The following is a 19799-nucleotide window of genomic DNA, read 5'->3' on the forward strand; positions in this document are numbered from 1 at the left end:
CGTTACGCGGGCCTCTCACTGTTGTGGCCTCTCCCGTTGCGGAGGACAGGCTCCGGACGCGCAGGCTCAGCGGCCATGGCTCACGGGCCCAGCCGCTCCGCGGCATGTGGGATCTTCTCAGACCGGGGCACGAACCCGTGTCCCCTGCATCGGCAGGCGGACTCCCAACCACTGCGCCACCAGGGAAGCCCAGAGTTTATGCATTTTAAACACAGTAACTGGCAGTCCCTCATGGTGTCCCTGAGGCAAGATGGAAAATGTGGACCAGGTAGACTGGGTACGATGCAGCTGGTCTGCTCTGTAGTTGGCCTTACATTCATGTTAAAAAAGGGTTTGACTGATGGGAGAAAACACTGGACTCTGTCCTTGGCCTACAGCTGGATTTTTAAAAAAAGCCAACAAAATCCTCATTAATTTAATGGGCAATACCCATTCCTCTTTTTATTAGCATATAACATGCCTCTAGCTCCTTCACTCCACTAAGGAAGTTCACTAAATATAACTGACAGAACAAGTGACTTTAACAGTACAAAAAGTGATGAATAATGTAAAAGACACTGTTTTTAGTCTGAGAAAGAACCCTATAGAAGACTCAGATGGGAGATTCAGACTTAGCTACGTACTTCAAGAGAATGCTCCTTCTTCAAGAACCCTTTCCAACAATACAACTAGCTGTCAGAAATGAGGCAAAGGCAAGTGTGGATGCAAGCTAAGGCCTGGGCGCCACAGTCAAGTCCCCCACCTGTCTGGGTGGGGCGGAGAGCAGCAGGCAGGTGCACAGGAAGGACAGGGAGGCGACAGCAGGGAGAGCCAGGGAAGGCAGGACAACGGGCTGCCTTCATCTTTTGCCCCCACCAGGGCCAAGGACAGTGGTTCTTAAAGCATGGTCTCCTGATGAGCACCAGCAGCTATCTGGGAATTTGTCCACCCCAGACCTACTGATCAAGAAACCCTACGGGTGGAGTCAAGCAATCGGTGCTTCACGAGAGGCCTTCCAGGTGATTCTTTTTCTTTTTTTAAGTTAGCTGTTTTATTTATTTATTTTTTTGGCCACGCTGCAAGGCTTGTGGGATCTTACTTCCCCGACTAGGGATCAAACCTGGGTCCCTGGCAGTGAGAGCTCGGAGTCCTAACCACTGGACCACAAGGGAATTCCCCAACGTGATTCTGAGACACAGGAAAGTCTAAGAACCACTGATCCAAGTGTTCCCTGCTTGGAGACTCACCGGTGAGCACGAAGCCAAATCCACAGTACATTTATAGGGCAGCTTCTGTCTCCCACAAGTCAAATTACTCCTAGGCAAGTCGTAAGAATTACAACTTTCCCTTTCTCTTTCCATTTAGTCCCAGCAACGGTTGGGACACAACCCTTAACAAGCCACCTTGAGGTCACCCTCTGGCCCCAGCAGAACCAGAGGCACAGGAAGCCTCTTCATCAAAGGTCCTACTTTTTGTCTGTGGGTGTGATGCTGCCATTCACAGCCGTGCTGTCTGCTGCCTGGATGGAGGTGGACCCAGTCTCCTAGGGAAAGGAAGCACAAGTCGTCAGGTCAGCCTGCCCATGTGAGGTCCCGATGAAAATAAAAATGAGGAGGCATGGAACATACATACCTCTTCACATATTTTCAATTTCTTTGTGATTGCCTGGTAACAGACAGCTGGCTAATAAAGAAGAAATGAGAAAACCACTTATTAAACTGAACATTTAACCAGTCTTCATTACGATTTCCCTATTAAGGTTAGGCCCAAAGCGGAAAGTTAACATCAAAAACTTATTTGGTGTCCAACCTTACTGAATTCTAAACCACACATGAAAAGTTAACCTGCGTCACTTCATTCAGCTCTCACGCAGCTCTACAAGATGCTTTTGCTGATCATGACGTTGAAAATCAAAGGTGCTAGGTCATGTGCCCAGAATTACAGACCTGGTCAGTATAACTAGGCTTGGAATACAGATCTGTCCAACTCCAAGGCCACATACCATCAGCAGATCCTATCAGGGCTCAGCCTAACCGATAGCCCTGTAGACACTTGGGGAAACTACCGCCACACTCCCAGGGCTCATGGAGACTGCCTTCATCCAGCAGCACTGGCTACCTTGTGGGTGGTCGACAGCTCCTGAAGTTTCAATTCCATCCTAGACTCTGAAGGCAACCGCAAATATCTCAACCACACAGTCACTAAGTTTTAAAAGCTTTTTTGGGTTCATTTTTATTTTTATTTTTTTTGCAATACACAGGCCTCTCACTGTTGTGGCCTCTCTCGTTGTGGAGCACAGGCTCCGGACGCGCAGGCTCAGCGGCCATGGCTCACGGGCCCAGCCGCTCCGCGGCATGTGGGATCTTCCCGGACTGGGGCACGAACCCGTGTCCCCTGCATCGGCAGGCAGACTCTTCAACCACTGCGCCACCAGGGAAGCCCCATTTTTAATCTTAACAGTGCCTGATTCACGAGTGGTCCTCTATGTAACTTTTAAACTTAACTAGTTGCTCTGGGCAGCAGTACAGGTAGAGACTAACTTTTCAGACTAGGGTGAGGTTCCAAAGGAGCAGGACTCTCCCCTCAGGCCAGCTCCTGACCAAGGATGAAGAACCTCAAAGAACAACTTACCTTCTCGGTTTGGCTGAGCAGGAAGTGATGGAAATGAGGGTCTGCATCTTTAACAGGCTGAAACCAGAAAATAATTTAATAAAACAAGTTATCTTCCAACACAGGTCACCTCCTTCTACCTGAGAACCAGCTTCTCCTCTGGCTGAAACACCTCTGAGAGCTGGGCTCATTCTCACAACTGCCTGGAAACTCTTCTCCCACTGCTGGGCTAAGCCTTTCAAACGATGCCCATTCTACCTGGAGGAAAACTGGTTTCAAGTGGAAAAGAATGAACGTTTCTGCCAGGTTGGTGGATAAATTATTCCCAAACACTGGAATAATATTTTAAAAGCATACTATTTTTTAAATCCAGCATTCACCAGTCACTTTGGATGACCCAGCAGACCAAACCAAATTCTCAAACTTTTCTGATCTTAGGATTTTGGCCCACTTGTGCCTGGTGCCAGACCCTTGAGTTGTCTTGACTCACTGAGGATCAGTATTAAAAGAAATGAGGAGACAACAACTGCAGGACCGTCAAGGCTTTTCCTAAGTAGGCCCAGCAACAGGGGGACGGTGCATCCACCCCAAGGATAAGGTAGTGTGCAGCTACCAAACATCAAAGCTGTATATACAGTGAAAGGGTGTTTATAAAGTACCAAGTGGAAAAAAATCTGCAGAATGATCCCACTTTTGTGAAAACTAACACTACTCCCGAAAGTAAAAACTGTAACATGGGTATGTGATTATGTAAATGATGGTTAAGTGGGTGTGCCAAAGGGTTTGGAGCTTAACAGTCAGGATGCCCCAGGGTGGAGACCTGTGCTTTTTAACTCATTCACTTCTGTACTGTTTGGCAATTAGAAAAAAAAAAGTCTCATACACAAGAAAAGTGGGGGAAAGGAAGAGCACATCACACAGTCAGGCCAGGAAACCAGCTCTGAGGCCGGGCTTCTCCTGGCCCACGGGAGAGTTTATTACCTCGCTCACGGTTGGTTGCCATTTAAACGCAGCCATGGGTCCGGCCATCATCCCCTTCACAGTACTAGACTCGGGGATGGTGAGGTCCTACAGAGGGAAAGGCAGATCGTCAAAACACCGTGGCACCTCAGGAGCAGGTGTCTTCCTGCCTAACTCTGGGAGCACCTCTTCACTGTTTTGCTCCCTTTAGTCACACTCCACCCCGAACTAGCCCTGCCAGCTCCACGGTCTCCCCAGGCATGGCTCTGATGACTGTTCATCGGGAGAAACAGGTCAAGTTCCTGTCAACGCAGAGGGAGCCTTTCTTCTTCTCTGTTCTAGAAGTAACAAATGTGTTCCTGTGCCAAAATTTCATAAGGATGGAGGTAACGGGAAAGCCCGATTGTGGTCTGTAGTGTGGTCAGCAGGTCACAGAGAAAATTCCTTATGGCAAATAATGAACATTAAGATAACAATACTGGCTTCAGAAGGAATCCACCATATCTCAAAAAAAACTAAGAAAAACACATGGAGCACTGAGGACATCTGCCCAACTTTTTACAGCTGCTAAGTGACAAAGCCAGAATTAGAACTGGGATGTTGAGGAGCCAGGAGCCTGCTCTCTCCCCAGACAGAAGGTAGGAACCATTTGGGTGGGGAAGTCAAGAGTTCAGTGGGGCATGTTGAGATCTCAACTAGATAGCCGAGGGGAAAATGCAAGGAGGGCCACCAAGGCTGGAAGACAGCAAATGGGGAGACGGACATGAGGTCAAATCTGTGGTGGAGGGGCAAGAGCAGATCAGCTGTAGAGCTTTATCCCTTGACACCTGGCCCGCAGTGGAGACGCTCAAATAAAAAAAAGAGGCCCAGTGCAGTACTGTCTCAGAGAAGTTTCTGTCATGATGGACATGTTCTGACTCCACTGTATCTAGTGCAGTAGCCACGAGTCACATGTCACTATGGAGCACCTGCTAGTTTGACTAAGAAACTGGATTTTAATTTGGGTTTAATGTAAATTAATTTAAATGTAAATGGTCACCAACCTAGTGACTTGTCTAAGGCCACAACAGAAGGGAGTAAGGCGAGAACACAGCTCTCTGTCCAGCACTGACCAAAGGCCTCAATTCCTGACTCCTTGCTCTCTGCACAAGTCTGGATTTTAGGAGAACCACGGACAGTTCTGTCCTGTCCGGATGGTTTGTGCCTGGAGTTGCAGTTCTCAGCTCAGGACTCAGAAATAAGAGCCCCAGAGAGAGGGTGAGTGTGCACCCCTCACATGGCTCCCACACAAGAGTCTAGACACAAACACAGCCTTCACCTTCCCGCACATAATCGACACCCCTGCCATCAAGGTCAGGCTTTTCAGTTAATCCTCATGGGACAGAGAATTATGGCCCAGAACGGCAATCATCTGGGGCTCTGCCCAGTTATCAGCTAGGCTACTGTGCTGTTTCAGAGAGGAGCTCGCCAGCCAAATGACAATTACTATAGCAACACACACTCTTTTGTGAGGAGTAAGCCTGGCAGCAGCCCCTGGGGTTGCACTAAAACAACCACACTCTCGCTGCACAACAGGCTACTGCTAAAAAGTAATAAATGTCCAACGTTCATCGAATGTATAGTGTCGCAGGCACTAAGTACTTGGCTTGTGTTACTCATTTAATTCTTAAACCTAAGAGGCTTTATTATTTTCAATGAGCAGACAAGGAAACTGAGGCAAAGGCAGTTGGCCAAGGTTGCACAGCTGTAACAAGTCACGGAGTCATGATTCAAACTCTAGGTCCCCCTCCTAACCTCTCCTTTATACCTCCCTTTATCCAAAAAGAAGTTTCTCTCCAGGGCGAGCACAGGAGTTGGTGAGATCCATGGCTTAAGATACCAGACAGCATGAATTTGGAGAACAGTATAAAACCTGACAGCCCAGATTTCTGTGGGTCCCCAGGAAATCAATTCAGTTGGATCAAATCAGATCATACTCCCTGAAAAGTTCTTCATGCACTGCTCCTGGCAATTTCTAAACTTTTTCTACCTTTGGCTGGAGGTTCCCTGCACTCATGGTCACCTTGGCTGTCCCCACCGCTACAGCTGCTCTCATCTACTCTCTGTCTTAGGTCATCTAACAGCGAGAAGGACCTTCTCTAATGCAGAGATGGCACAGTGGCAGCTGACAGGCTGAATCTAGTCCAGAGAGATGTTCCTTTGGACCTAAAAGTGTTTTAAAAATTTGAGTTAGCTTCTAACATTTAAAACTGGAACATTTCACTTAAAAAAAAAAATCTGTATTTCCAGCTTCTCTTGAGAAAAACCAGACGATTTGGCAAAAGTTGGCTGTAATCCTGAGGGGGGGGCCTTGGCCTCCCCAGACAGCAGCCACTGCCACCCCTAATGCTCTCGGCCCAACCTCCTGCTTGAGCACTCTCTCCCTTCCCTGCCCGGTCTCACTGGTGTCTGAACTTGCAAGTTTTGATCACACGTTCAGCGTTTCATCACGGCCTCATAACCCGTCTGTCTGTGCCAGCCATCTGGCTTCTAACCCCTTGATCCTGCTCTAACAATCTTCCCCTGTGTTTTGACAGACTACCCCCTTCACCTCAAATTCTCCTCCCTTGGCTTCTAAGACTCATACAAATCTTTTTGGGAAGAAGGTGAGAGGTATATTATTTCTGCTTTACTTTACTTTGCCGGCTCTGCCCACTTCTTCCAACCCTGAGCTATGTGCATCCTCTCTGCAAAGCCAACTTCTGCTCTTCACTCTTCTCTCTCCTTGCTTCCCCCAAGACAATCCCCATCTGGTCGCATGGATCCAACGTCCTCTCTAGATATTCGCTCCTCCACACCTACATTTCCATCCTATGTTATTGGAAGCCTCCCTGGCAGTCTAGACATCACTCCAAATGCATCACACTCAAAACAGAACTGGTCCTCTTGCCCCATAAACCAGCTCCTCTCCTTACTCCTCTGCTCAGAAAAAAAGCATCATCATTTCCCCAGGCACAGACTTTAAATCATCTCCCTTCCCTTTTTTCCATCATCCCCTATATGTAACCAGTTACCAAATCTTATGAACTCTTCCTCTGAAGTGCCTCTCACACAGTTCCTTTCAATTATTTGCTATCCCACCCACCGCCCACCCCCGCCAAGGAAAGCTCCTTATGAACGCACACCTGAAGTTACCCTTCTCATTGGCTTTGAGCCTTTCTTCTCTGCCCGCCATGATCCCTAACACACAGCTGGGAGCACACTGCCACCTCCACATCCAGCTCAAACACCTTCACGGCCCCCTACTGACTCCATGACAGTATAACACTGCTTAGACCTCAAGGCTCTCCACAATCGGGTGACAACCTATCTTTACCTGTCAGGTCTCCTTCCTGTCCTCTACCAGTACTGAGACTCTGCATGCTAACATCGAGCCCACGTGGGCTGCGCCCTTCATGTATGGAAGGCCTTCCCTTCTTTCCTGCTCAGCCCTTTCCAGTGCCGGCCCTTGCACGCTGGCTCAGGTGGACCCTTCTCCTCCCTCGACCATCTGGTCCACCCGTGCATCCAGGCCGTGCCCCTCCCCTGGTCTGCAGAATTCTTTAGGGCAGCACATAGCAGAGGACTCTACGTCCATTCAGGGAGCTGAAGCATACCGTAGAGCTCAGCTCTCCGGTATACAATAGAAAGTCACTAATCCCAGAAGCTACAGAGATAAAACAAACCTTCTCATCCTTTGGGGGCCGACCCCGCTTCCGGGGACTTTGCTCTTGGGCTCTTTTCAGAGGGGACTTGGAGCCTCTCTCTGAGGAGCCTGAAGACACCCTCTTCTTTCCTTCTCCCATGTTCTTCTTCACCTTCCCTTCAGACAGGCTAAGCTTGCGCTTCTCATCACCTGAGTTTGGCCTACTTCTCTCCTCACTGGAATTACGCCGATTCTTGTCATCAGCAGAACTGTGGGACGATGTCTGAAAGTTTAATAATAATAATGATAACCACGACAACAGCCACCACCATCACTACCATGATTTACAGGAGCCACACCCTGTGATAAGTGCTTTACGTGTGTTATCCACACAACAACCCTATGAAGTAGGCTCTGCTGTCACCTCCACTTATATTTGGGGAAGTGGATTGAAAAAGAAATTCAAGTCACTTGCCCACAGTCCCCAAACTGGATTTACACCCAGGGAGTGGATATAGCTCAGAGGCCGTGCTCCTAACCTCCATGCTATAAAAGGGAGAAGGCCTGTGCTATACTCAAAAGCTGAGATACTTCTCCTGGGTCCAAGAGACTTTCCTAAGAGCAACAATCTATTCCAGAAAGGTCAGCCACATGCATGGAGTTTCAAGTTGATTAGCAAAACACTGATACCTTAGATTTGAAGTAGCTCTCTCTCCACTGGCATTGCGTTAAGAATAGTTTTGGGTTTGGGCGATATTTAATCTGTCAGTTACTATGCAAAAATAACCAGTCTGGAGTCAGCATAAAGTGAGAATCGTGAAGCCTCTCACCTGGTCTTTTCCTTTGGCTCTCCTGAGGAACTCTTCTACGGCATCCACAGCTTGCTGGAATCGTTTTCCCTTGTTAATCTTTATCATTTCCTCCTTATGTGCATGATACGGCTTGAGCTGTTCCACTTTGATCCAGGCACTGGCAGAAAACAGAGAGAAAGGATATGATCCACACTGCCTATGCCCAAAACTATCAAAGACCTCACCCCAGCAGAATGCAAATATCTGTTTGGTTTAACTGGATTTTGAAACAGGCCTTCCATCTTTTTCCAAAACATGCTATTGACCACCCCAAACTCTTGAGCCTAAAAGTATGTTTTCTTGAAACAAGTCAAACAGCCACCACCAAAATCAGCATCCTCCAAATAAAATCACTGCACTGCAGGTTATTTCCACTCTTATTCACCAGCCTTCCACACTGAAACACACATACTCTGCCACTAGCTCAGGGCAAAGGAAACCTGTAGATGCGCTCCCATTCTCACTACACAGTACAAATGGCCCCACGTGGATCCCAGGGAATCAGGGCTCTTGGAAGCGTTATCAACCATAGCAGCATCACTGTCCATCAAGAGCCTGAGCCAGAATGATGACCTGTCAATCCACTGAGAATGTGGGAGGCTACGAGGGCTAAAGAAAGGCAACATCTTCAAAAACCTGCTGCTTCTACAAATGTCTGCAGCCTTGGAGCCTCTATTTGTTCATAAATGATTGTACCCAGGGCTACTAAACCACACAAAACTTGTGACACATTGGAACAAGGGCAGTAGTCACAAAAGGAGGCTTTTAAAAGCAAGATTCTACTTGAGATTAGAGGAAAGGGAACATACTCTTCCGATTTTTAATTCCTACCACCAATGCAAAACACATGAAAACGAAAAAAGCCATCAACTCTGGAATAACTGGCCTACCATACTAACCTGCATAAATCTGCCCCAGCTGGCTTCTGTGGTTTCCCTAAATGACATTCAGTTTCCAGAACACCAGTAATAATGGAGAGAATTTTATAGGCTTGGCAAGGTAAAGAGTTGATTTACATATTTTACCATGCAATACTCAGAGGTTTCATAGCATAACCTTCAGAAAAAGTGGGTCAAGTCAAGGATATAGAAACTAGGCTATCACACTAACTTAGGATTCTTTCCTTTAGAGAAAGCTAGAGAATATTCACTAATAACCGTAAAAGTGCTAACCTCTGCACATAAAAATAGAGCTACCAACCCAGCAACAGCCACCTGTGCTTTGAGTGGTTGTGCTAATGGCTGTGATGACGGGTCTGCACAAACACAATCTCTGGACCATCAGTCTGCAAACTAGGACTAGGCATGTTATCTATGGGTAAACAAGACTAGAGAGAATGAAACAGTGAACGGGCACTCAGACGCTGGTCTTATCGCACAGGGCTCCAATGAGATGAAGTAAGCAGGTATCCTTCTAGTGACCAACTCATCTTGAGGTTTGAAATTGGACACAACAGACCCAATGGGTCTGATCTACAAGGAGGAAAAATGGAATTAAATTTTGACCCTACATTATTTAGCAAGTGCATTTACAGCATTTCTAAGGACAAACCACCAGCACAGTCAGAAGAAAAGCCAGACACACCCTGAAAAGCAAGTCAAACTTTCAGATTAAATGGCAGCTCTAAGGTGACACAAGTATCAGTGATGAAGCTTAAAGACCCACAGTCCTCAGGAGAAGCCTCCTCCCTCTCCGAGCTTCAGGTCAGAAGCTGAGACCTGCCCAAGTTCCTAGCATAAGAAAGACTGGGTGGTTTTCATCGAGCCCCTTGAGATGGGACAAGAGACTCTAAGAATCCCTAACTCCCTCTTCCTCAACCCCCTCACATGAACCTCTGATTCAAGTGGAAAGGTGAGAACATCTGTGGAGGAAGCACGAATAAATCCATGCCTATCTGTTAGTTGAAGCATTTTAAGTGTATTACTGACTTCTGCCAGGAGAACAGCACAGTCAGTATTCACTCATCCTGGGGCTTCCCTGGTGGCGCAGTGGTTGAGAGTCCGCCTGCCGATGCAGGGGATATGGGTGCAGCGATACGGGTTCGTGCCCTGATCCGGGAAGATCCCACATGCCCCGGAGCGGCTGGGCCCGTGAGCCATGGCTGCTGAGCTTGCGCGTCCAGAACCTGTGCTCAGCAACGGGAGAGGCCACAACAATGAGAGGCCCATGTACCGCATTAAAAAAAAAGCAAAACAAAAACACTCATCCTAAATAAAGACTGGCATTTGAGATACTAAAATTTTCCTCTTATGACCATCTTTGAAAAGTGAAAATAATATGCTAAAAGAACTGACAGTATAAATATGACTTCAACACGATAAATGCAAGAAATGTTAATCTACTTAAGAAATCAACCTCTTGTTGGAGAAACATCCTGTCACGTCAGAAAAACAGTAAATAAAAAGCCAGCCCACTGGAGCCCTAGGAAGATTATCTCTTGAAAGCAAGATGAATTGAAATTCACTTTGGCCATCTCAATAATTTTCTCTCCGAAGGCTATATTGCAAAACTCTGTCTCCTTAAAAAGGGCAAGCTTGAATTTCAGCTGGAGCTTCAATAAGCCCCACTCTCCACCCACTGAGGCCCATCAGGCGGGGCGTGGCATGCAACTGGTGCTCAATAATCACCCAGTAAATGACAACTCCTAGGCACCTTCATAGGGGCTGGATTGCTGACCTCCGGGTTAAATAATGTATGGTTGCGGAGGCTTTTTGTAGTTTTTGCTGTTGTTTGTATGTTTTTAAAGTGACTGTTCTGTTTCTTTGCTTGATATAAGCTGTAACTTGTGATTTCCCTCTTAACGAGCTCCCAATGCCTAGATGGAGCTGTACCTTTTCCAACCAATTTGCTGTGGGCTGGGAAGTCAAAAAAATCAGGCTTAGTCAAGTTGTGTCTAACGAACCGGCCTTCTTCTATATACAAGGAAGTTAATTACACATTGTTTGTAGAAGTAAATGCCCGAAAACAAGCTAACTGGCAATCAGTGAGATCATTACAAAGAATGAAATGGAAGGTCCCTTAAGATACTTGGCTAAGTGGAAAACAGCAAGATACAGAACAGTGTGTGTAGTATGCAAGCACTTGTGTAAAGACAAGGAAAAAGGAGCATGTAACTTCATGATGATGTGCAGTGTCTCTGGAGGGACTCGCCATAAGAAACTAGTATAATTGGATGCCTATGGGCCAGAAACTTGGTGGCTGAGGGATGAGGATGAATGAAATTGTTTCAACGGTTTACAGCTTGATTTGCAGGGAAACCACGAATATCTATTATTCCTAAAAAACAACATATCAACGATAAAGGCCTTTGCTCTAGCACATGGGCTACCCTGACTGCCCAGAGGGTTCTCCCCCATGACTTCCTTGTGTAGGTCTGCTCAGGTGGGTAGCTACTGCCTGGCTGACTGTGTAACAGCACCTGTAACATGGCCAAGAGCAGCAAACGTACGCTGGTCTTCTGATACACCTCCCACAAATGCCTTCCATTTGAGAATATAAAACTTCCACTAAGCCACCTTCCGATTATACACTCAAAATAAATTTAAAAATTTCACATTTTCAAACACTTCCATAATTCTGGCCTGCTTTCCCCTTAAATTAAAACTAAACTATGATATCATAGTAAAGAAGCCAGTCTATGAACAATCTCAAGCATCCTTGTCTATGTGTCTCAGACTTCACAGCAACAATAACCTGGGTGGGAGAGAGAGAGTACACACACGTAAGCATAGCCCACAGGTGAGAATAAGGATGAGGTCAGAGATGTGTGTTCACCTCTCCATCTGGATTTGGGGAGTACTGTAGTACTTCACAAATAATTTCTATGCTTGCCCCATACCCCCTTAAACCAATGAAAGAGGCTGAGGATTACTGAGGTGTTACAGGTCCAAGTCTAAGCTATTCAGAAATCAAGACACCCAAAAAACTGCAAATCAAAAAACAAAACAACCAAAAAAGCCACAAAACAAATAACTAACAATTTTAGTTAATTTCAAGCAACTGATTATCATACAGACATCAACAAAGACTTGCAGGGACTTCCCTGGTGGTGCAGTGGTTAAGAATCCGCCTGCCAATGCAGGGGACACGGGTTCGATCCCTGGTCCGAGAAGATCCCACATGCCACAGAGCAACTAAGTCCGTGCGCCACAACTACTGAGCCTGCGTGCTGCAACTACTGAAGCCTGTGTGCCTAGAGCCTGTGCTCTGCAACGAGAAGCCACAGCAATAAGCCCACTTGCCACAATTAGAGAAAGCCCACATGTAGCAATGAAGACCCAACGCAGCCAAAATAAATTAAAAAAAAGTTTAAAAAAAAAACCCCAAAAAACAAAGACTAGCAGAGAAAACAGATTTAGAAGATTTTTGTTTCCAAAACTTGAAAACATTCCCAAATGCTGCATAAGGCTCTCAAGCTGCACTGCCAACACCAACATGGCCAGCCACTTCTTTTCATGCATGACACCTGTTCCTGGGGTCCACTGCCTCAGCCACGAAGGGAGGCACGTGTAGGACAGGAGCTACTGTTGGCGCTGGGAGGGGTGAACCTGCTCAGAGCTCTCTAGGATAACTACTGTCCAGCTCTGGCAGAGGGACACTGCTGGCTCACTCCAAATACTGGAGCAGTGGCTCTATCTGCTTGGCTCAATTCTCCAACCATTGCATGTGTTGGATGCAGGGAAAGTGGGTCAATCAGGTGCCAGGTGAAAAGAAAAGGGGATGCTCAGATGGTTCCAATCTGCTATGCTTCTAATTATGAGCCACAAACTTTTCTAGAAGTTACTTCATTATTATTTAAAAAAATTTTTTGGCCACACCTCGAGGCTTGTGGGATTTTAGGTCCCCGACCAGGGACTGAACCCAGGCCCTCGGCAGTGAGAGCGAGGAGTCCTAACCACTGGACCGCCAGGGCATTCCCTCTAGAAGTTACTTTAGCACTCACTCAGACACCTCACAACCAGGCTGTCCCATCTTATATCTAGCTTGATGTAAAAAGTACCTCAGGCTGGGACCTTGGACGTCTTATCACTTAAATCCTTGTTTCCTGACTGCTACAGAAACTCTCGTTTGGGATTTACCCATTGTTTGCCCACGGTATTCTTTGAACTGGTTTGTTTCTGGTGGTTTTTTGAACACCTGCAAACTAAATGAACTCCCTCCATTCTGCCATTCACGGCCACTGATGAAACTTTTAAACCCTGAGCTCAGTTTCTACTCTGATGAGCAGCCACCTGTTCGAAGTGGGCCATCATGTACCTGAGACTTAATCTTTTGATGTGGTCATGTGGTGGAGCTGGCAAAATTACACTGAAGTTATTTTCCCCTCTGAATTTTTGCAAAATAGAAAAGGACTGTGGGCAATTCCCATGTAGCCACCTAGGCTCAGCTGAATCTAGCCATCTTAATTATTAAGTCCTTCCCCTCACAGGGGAGGCTGGTTGGGAAGGTCTATTCCTTGCTTCCTTTTTGTGAGGGGGAGCGAAGTCAGGAACGAACTATGTCGACATCCTGGTGACATCACCCCCGGCCCTCTCTTCCTGGTTCCCTCTTCCAGTGGGAAGTCAACATAATTTGCTAGATGTTCTGGAAGAGGAAGAGAGAAAATCAGGTTTCTAAAAGATTGAAATCACGATTTATCTTAAGGAGCTGCCCTTTTTACTCTTTAATAAAAGTCCCTGCTTAATATAAAAAAATCATATCTCTCTATATTTTCATTAAATAGCATGTCAGTTTTGAAACTGAACATCCCTGACTGAATCCTATGTTCCTCAGGAATACAAGAACAGCCTCACTGGGTCAGAACATGTCCACCGAGGTCAGGGCCCAGTGACCAACGGAGCCCCTAGAACGTGCCAGGAGCACACGACCCTCTCCCTGGCATCAAGCATTAAATGTGAGGTAGAGTCCAGCCTCTGCTGTAGCCACTTACAGCTTTGCCCGTAAAAAGTCATTCTCATCCCTAAAAAGTCCACTCGCATTTCCTGTCTAAACCACGTCTCACATAGTTCTCCTTATATATGTCCTAAACACAGTCACACAACATTTATTCTACTCACGGTGCCCCTTGTCAAAACACCTGAGGATTTATGAACAAGTCAGTGTTTATCTCTTTAAGGCCGCTCATTATTTCACCAGTTCTGATGGTGTTCTTTTCTTGGTCTTTGCTTTTTCACATTAAAGAGTCCTCTCTTTCACCTGATTCAGTCCCCTTTCCCGATGTTGACTAGTTCCATCAGATCCCATTAGGATGATAGACTAGACAGCACATAGTACTCCTGGTGAGGCACGATACAGTTTTTACATAAAAGAGGAACGATGTAAAAATAAGAAAAAAGAGTAACAAGAACAAAACAAAACCAACCAAACAGAAAAAGGTGGAACAATGTACTGTTTTGTGTTCAATGCCTTTATGGTCAAAACAACAGACCTGGCTGACATTCTTAGGAATCTCCAACTCTCAGATGCCTTTCTTTTCAAACACAGATCCTCCCCACTCTGCCCTACCATGGGCAGGGTCTGTCTCTCTCTCTCTCTCTCACATTTTCCTTACTTAAAGCCACCTGCTTCTAATCAGCTTTTTTCTTTTGTAACAGATCTATACCCCGACCTGATGTTTGTTGAACACCTGCTCTTGCCAACCAATATTATGAATAAGTGATGCTACTTCTTCATAACTACAAGGTTGGGGGTGTTATCCCCACATGTGGACGAGGACAAAGAGTCTTAGAAAAGTGAAGCAGCCCAAATCACAGAGCAGGCAAAAGTGGTATCTAAATATACATTAGGCTGGTAACAAGCCAGAGCTCTTTCCCCAAAGTAATTCACTGCTACCAAACAATCCGGAGATTTTGCCTTCAGTTAATACAAAGATTCTAAATAAAATCTGCCTAACACTGATCACTAAGAACCCTTCTCCCTTTAGAGATGTACTGTAGCTCCTTAACCTTTGTTTCCTTTCATGAAGGCAACCGCTTAGCCACAAAAAGTTAACATGTTCCCTGATAGCTTAATTTTTAAATGGTTTTTTACAAACACTATCAAGGAGGTTTAGAAGACTAAAGATATTATACCTAGCCACAGCTGTGTATCCACTTGCTTATGAATCTCCTCAAAGAACTTTAGTTAGAAATCACATCATCACCACCACCAAGACGTTATTTTTGTTCCAGGAAACTCATCCTTTTCACTGGCTTCAAAGGTTTGCTTGGTTGAGTGCTTGAGTGCTGAGATTCCCTCAGCTCCAATTTCCTGTGTCCTATTTGTAGTATTTCGTATACATAGGGACCACAGTTTATTCTTCTAGCCTTCTAGCATTTAAAAAATTATCATAAAAACACAATAGCTTTCAGGTCTCCTGTAAGCTGATTAACTCCCCACTTTCTATGAGGTCCCATTTGTGTTTCAGACTTGCGTACTTCTTCATTTAGCTAACCAAGCTGGGCCAACCACGTTGCCCCTGTTCTCCCCAAGCACAAGTTCTTTACCTCACGCAGGAAGGCTCTCTCTGTCCACACATCCAACTTAACTCCCAGGGGTTTACAGTAGCCCCACTGCCTGGAATGCCTTTACTATTCTTGCCTGTCCAAATTCTAGCCATTCTCCAGAGTTTGACCTAAATCCCATCTCTCCAGCAACCTTCTTTGACCTAGCTGTTCTCCGCTGATCTCTTCTTGTTCTAGAACCCTTTAACAATAATTCTACACATCACTCATTCTGCACTTAATCCCATCTAAAATGTTTACGTCTTGTCACCTGAGTTTATGTCTTGTCCTGAGTCCCTGGAAGACGGGGACCACAGCATTTGCTTTTCTGGAAGTTCCCTTTGGTGTCCAGCAATGTGGAGTGTGGCTGTACAATCATACTTGTCTGCATCCAGACAATCTTTGCTGTAAATTCAAGGCATTACCAGAACATTCCCTCCTCCATATTGTCTCTTGCTCTCACAGCTCTGGGCCAGTGACTCCCTTGAAATATTGCCACCAAAAGGCTGCTGAGTTGGTTTGTGACAAGAACTGGGGCTGGGTATGTCTGTATATGTTTTTGGTGAAGGTAGACATGCCATGCAAACTCTAAACCAGGGTAAGCACTCTGACACATAAGCTTGCCAGTGAAAAATACTGTTGTAAGAGATTTTCCTATGGAATATTATACATCGCTTTCTAGAAATGTATATTTTAAATGTTGGTATTAGATATATCAGGAAAGTCACAGACATTTTTCAAACCCAAAGCTACGTTTTCCTGTAAGAATCATAAATAGAAACGCAACTACTTAAATCAAACCATCTAGCTAGACCCAGGCAATCAACTTGATGGAGTGATGAGAAAGCTAAACAAGTCGCTGGAAACTCAAATACACATTCTTTGCTTCACTGTGACTTCTTATATGGTCTATTGAAGAATCTCAAATTAATAGTCCTGATTTCAACTCTAAAACAGATCTGGTTAAAAAGCTTTACTGTTACAGAAGACCCCGAACAGCCAAAGCAATCCTGAGACAGAAAAACAGAGTTGAAGGAATCAGGCTCCCCGACTTCAAACTATACCACAAAGCTACAGTAATCAAGACAGTATGGTACTGGCACAAAAACAGAAACATAGATCAATGGCACAGGATAGAAGGCTCAGAGATAAACCCACGCACATATGGTCACCTAATTTATGACAATGGAGGTGAGAACATACAACAGAGAAAAGACAGCCTCTTCAATAAGTGGTGCTGGGAAAACTGGACAGCTACATGTAAAAGAATGAAATTAGAACACTACCTAACACCATACACAAAAATAAACTCCAAATGGATTAAAGACCTAAATGTAAGACCAGACACTATAAACCTCTTAAGGATTAATCTCCAAAATATACAAACAGCTCATGGAGCTCAATAACAAAAGAACAACAATCCAGTTAAAAAATGGGCAGAAGACCTAATTAGACATTTCACCAAGGAAGACATACAGATGGCCAAGAGGCACATGAAAAGATGCTCAACATCACTAATTATTAAAGAAATGCAAATCAAAACTACAATGAGGTATCACCTCACGCTGGTGAGAATGGCTGCTATCAAAAAATCTAGGGCTTCCCTGGTGGCGCAGTGGTTGAGAGTCCGCCTGTCGATGCAGGGGACACGGGTTCGTGCCCCGGTCCGGGAAGATCCCACATGCCGCGGAGCGGCTGGCCCCGTGAGCCATGGCCGCTGAGCCTGCGCGTCCGGAGCCTGTGCTCCCCAACGGGAGAGGCCACAACAGTGAGAGGCCCGCGTACCGCAAAAAAAAAAAAAAAAAATCTAGAAACAATAAATGCTGGAAAGGGTGTGGTGAAAAGGGCACCCTCCTGCACTGTTGGTGGGAATGTAAACTGATACAGCCACTATAGAGAACAGTATGGAGTTTCTTTAAAAAACTAAAAATAGCACTACCGTATGACCCAGCAATCCCACTACTGGGCATATACCCTGAGAAAACCATAATTCAAAAAGAGACATGTACCACAACGTGCACTGCAGCACTATTTACAATAGCCAGGACGTGGAACCAACTTAAATGTCCATCAACAGGTGAATGGATAAAGAAGATGTGTCACATATATACAATGGAATGTTACTCAGCCATAAAAAGAAACGAAATTGAGTTATTTGTAGTGAGGTGGATGGACCCAGAGTCTGTCATACAGAGTGAAGTAAGTCAGAAAAAGAAAAACAAATACCATATGCTAACGCATATATGGAACAAAAAAAAAAAAGGTACTGATGAACCTAGTTGCAGGGCAGGAATAAAGAGGCAGACATAGAGAATGGACTTGAGGACATGGGGTGGAAGGAGAAGCTGGGGCAAAGTGAGAATACCATTGACATATATACACTATTGAATGTAAAACAGTTGGCTGGTGGGAACCAGCAGCATGGCACAGGGAGATGGGCTCAGTGCTTTCCAATGACCTAGAGGGGTGTGATAGGGAGGATGAGAGGGAGGCTCAAGAGGGAGGGGATACTGGGACATATGTATGCATATGGCTGATTCACTTTGGTGTACAACAGAAACTAACACGTATTGTGAAGCAATTATACTCCAATGAAGATTAAAAAAAAAGCTTTACCGTTAGAACACTAGATCAAATCATCTAGTTTTACAAGAACAAGACTAAGCAATTACGTTAAGATGAATGAAATTTTAGCTTTCACTGCATAACTCATGCCTGAGCTGCGATGATAAACAGCCATTAAAAGAGAACCAAACATGGCCCTGATAAAAGGAACTGCCTGTGGGGTTGGGTAAAGAGACGTGAGAACTGATCTCAATGAGGTTATCATATTTGGAAGGTGGCACCCCACTTCCCACCTGACTGACATTGTCACTGGTCCCAGGACAGCTGCCCAGGACAATTTCTGGGAGATAAAATAGCACCTTTTACTTAGGTATGAAGCCAGAATGATACGCCATTCTTACAGACTACAATGAGACTGAACTAGGATCCGTAGAATATTCACAAAGCAGCTTCAACCCAGGGCAACTCCCAAACGTAGGGAAAGTGAAACTGTTGGTGAGCACTACTCACTGATCTTCTGTTCCAAAAAACTTTACAAAGAAGCATTTCTTCCCACGCGGTTTCTTTAAGTCCTTGGGTGGGTTAACAATCTAGGGGATGAAAGGGAAGAAAAAGGCTTTTTTCCACAGATACAAGTTGGTAAGAAAAAAAATAAAAGAAATACATCTTAAAAAACAAAACCAAACACAGGGCCTAGTTTCTGTCCAAATCTGTCACTTTTCTACTGAGATATGTGGAAATGTGCAAATATGCCAGGAGTTCCCTACATCTACTATGATCTACAGTGTTCAGCAGATACAATATACCTTTCGCTAAAATGGTCCTGTTTATTTTTGTGTGTGTCTGTGGTACGCGGGCCTCTCACTGTTGTGGCCTCTCCCATTGCGGAGCACAGGCTCCGGACGCACAGGCTCAGTGGCCATGGCTCACGGGCCCAGCCGCTCTGCGGCATGTGGGATCTTCCCGGATCGGGGCACAAACCCGTGTCCCCTGCATTGGCAGGCGGACTCTCAACCACTGCGCCACCAGGGAAGCCCGGCCCTGTTTTAAAAGCAGTTAAAACTAAGGCCAACGTCATTACCCCCTGCAATGTGAGCCTGTCATCACTGAAGAAATATAGAGAATACTCTTAAAAATACTTCTGTGCAGGAAGAGTTGAGACAGGTAACAGCGACAATGAAGAACAACTGAGGCACTGAAAATGCCATATTGCAAAGAGACAGTCTAAAGACATTTCCTGGGCTCCTAGCAAGAATATAAAAACAGAACATTTGGAAAGCTATGAGGGATCGCCTCATGCAAAATGTGGAATGCCAACTTCTGCAAAGATGCACTGGAGTAGCACATATGGTAAAATGGAAAAAAGATTTAAACTTAGTTGGGACAAAAATACTTTGACTTTTCACTAACCTACATTTAGATTTTTCTTCCTGGAAAATTTATTTGCTTCTCCTTTTGTTAGATTTAAATGCAAAGCTAAATTCAAGTTAGAATGGATTTTCAGGGTTAAAAGACTTTATCACAAACCACCTCTGATTCAAAAAATAATAACTTGCTACAGATTAAAGGACCTGGTTTATATTATACTGCCGTTTCTAAATAAATGATACTAAAGAGAAAAAAATTCTGAGTGTTATTTAAATAAGCCCAGTTTAACTCAATGCTAGAAACTGAGGGGGAATACATCTT

At 45.1% G+C, this 19799-nt stretch overlaps 1 protein-coding gene across 7 annotated transcripts in view; it reads right to left on the reverse strand.

Annotated features, from left to right (window-relative positions):
- The window catches only part of GLYR1 (glyoxylate reductase 1 homolog), a 37248-nt gene that overhangs the window by 16209 nt on the left and 1240 nt on the right, over window positions 1–19799 (reverse strand). For 5 of the 7 annotated variants that reach the window (XR_004345682.1, XM_032604313.1, XM_032604315.1 and 2 more), the window contains exons 3-9: window positions 18621–18700; window positions 8044–8182; window positions 7254–7496; window positions 3571–3657; window positions 2611–2667; window positions 1612–1662; window positions 1449–1522 (exon numbers count right to left, since the gene is read on the reverse strand). Coding sequence is in view for 6 of the 7 variants with exons in the window: in XM_032604313.1 (XP_032460204.1) it covers window positions 1449–1522; window positions 1612–1662; window positions 2611–2667; window positions 3571–3657; window positions 7254–7496; window positions 8044–8182; window positions 18621–18700 (731 nt within the window). In the remaining variant the exon portion in view is untranslated. The remainder of the gene's footprint in view (window positions 1–1448; window positions 1523–1611; window positions 1663–2610; window positions 2668–3570; window positions 3658–7253; window positions 7497–8043; window positions 8183–18620; window positions 18701–19799) is intronic. The other 2 variants (XM_032604318.1, XM_032604317.1) reach the window with 1 other exon arrangement.

This window comes from Phocoena sinus, chromosome 15, assembly GCF_008692025.1.
Source record: "Phocoena sinus isolate mPhoSin1 chromosome 15, mPhoSin1.pri, whole genome shotgun sequence".
Lineage (NCBI taxonomy): Eukaryota > Metazoa > Chordata > Mammalia > Artiodactyla > Phocoenidae > Phocoena > Phocoena sinus.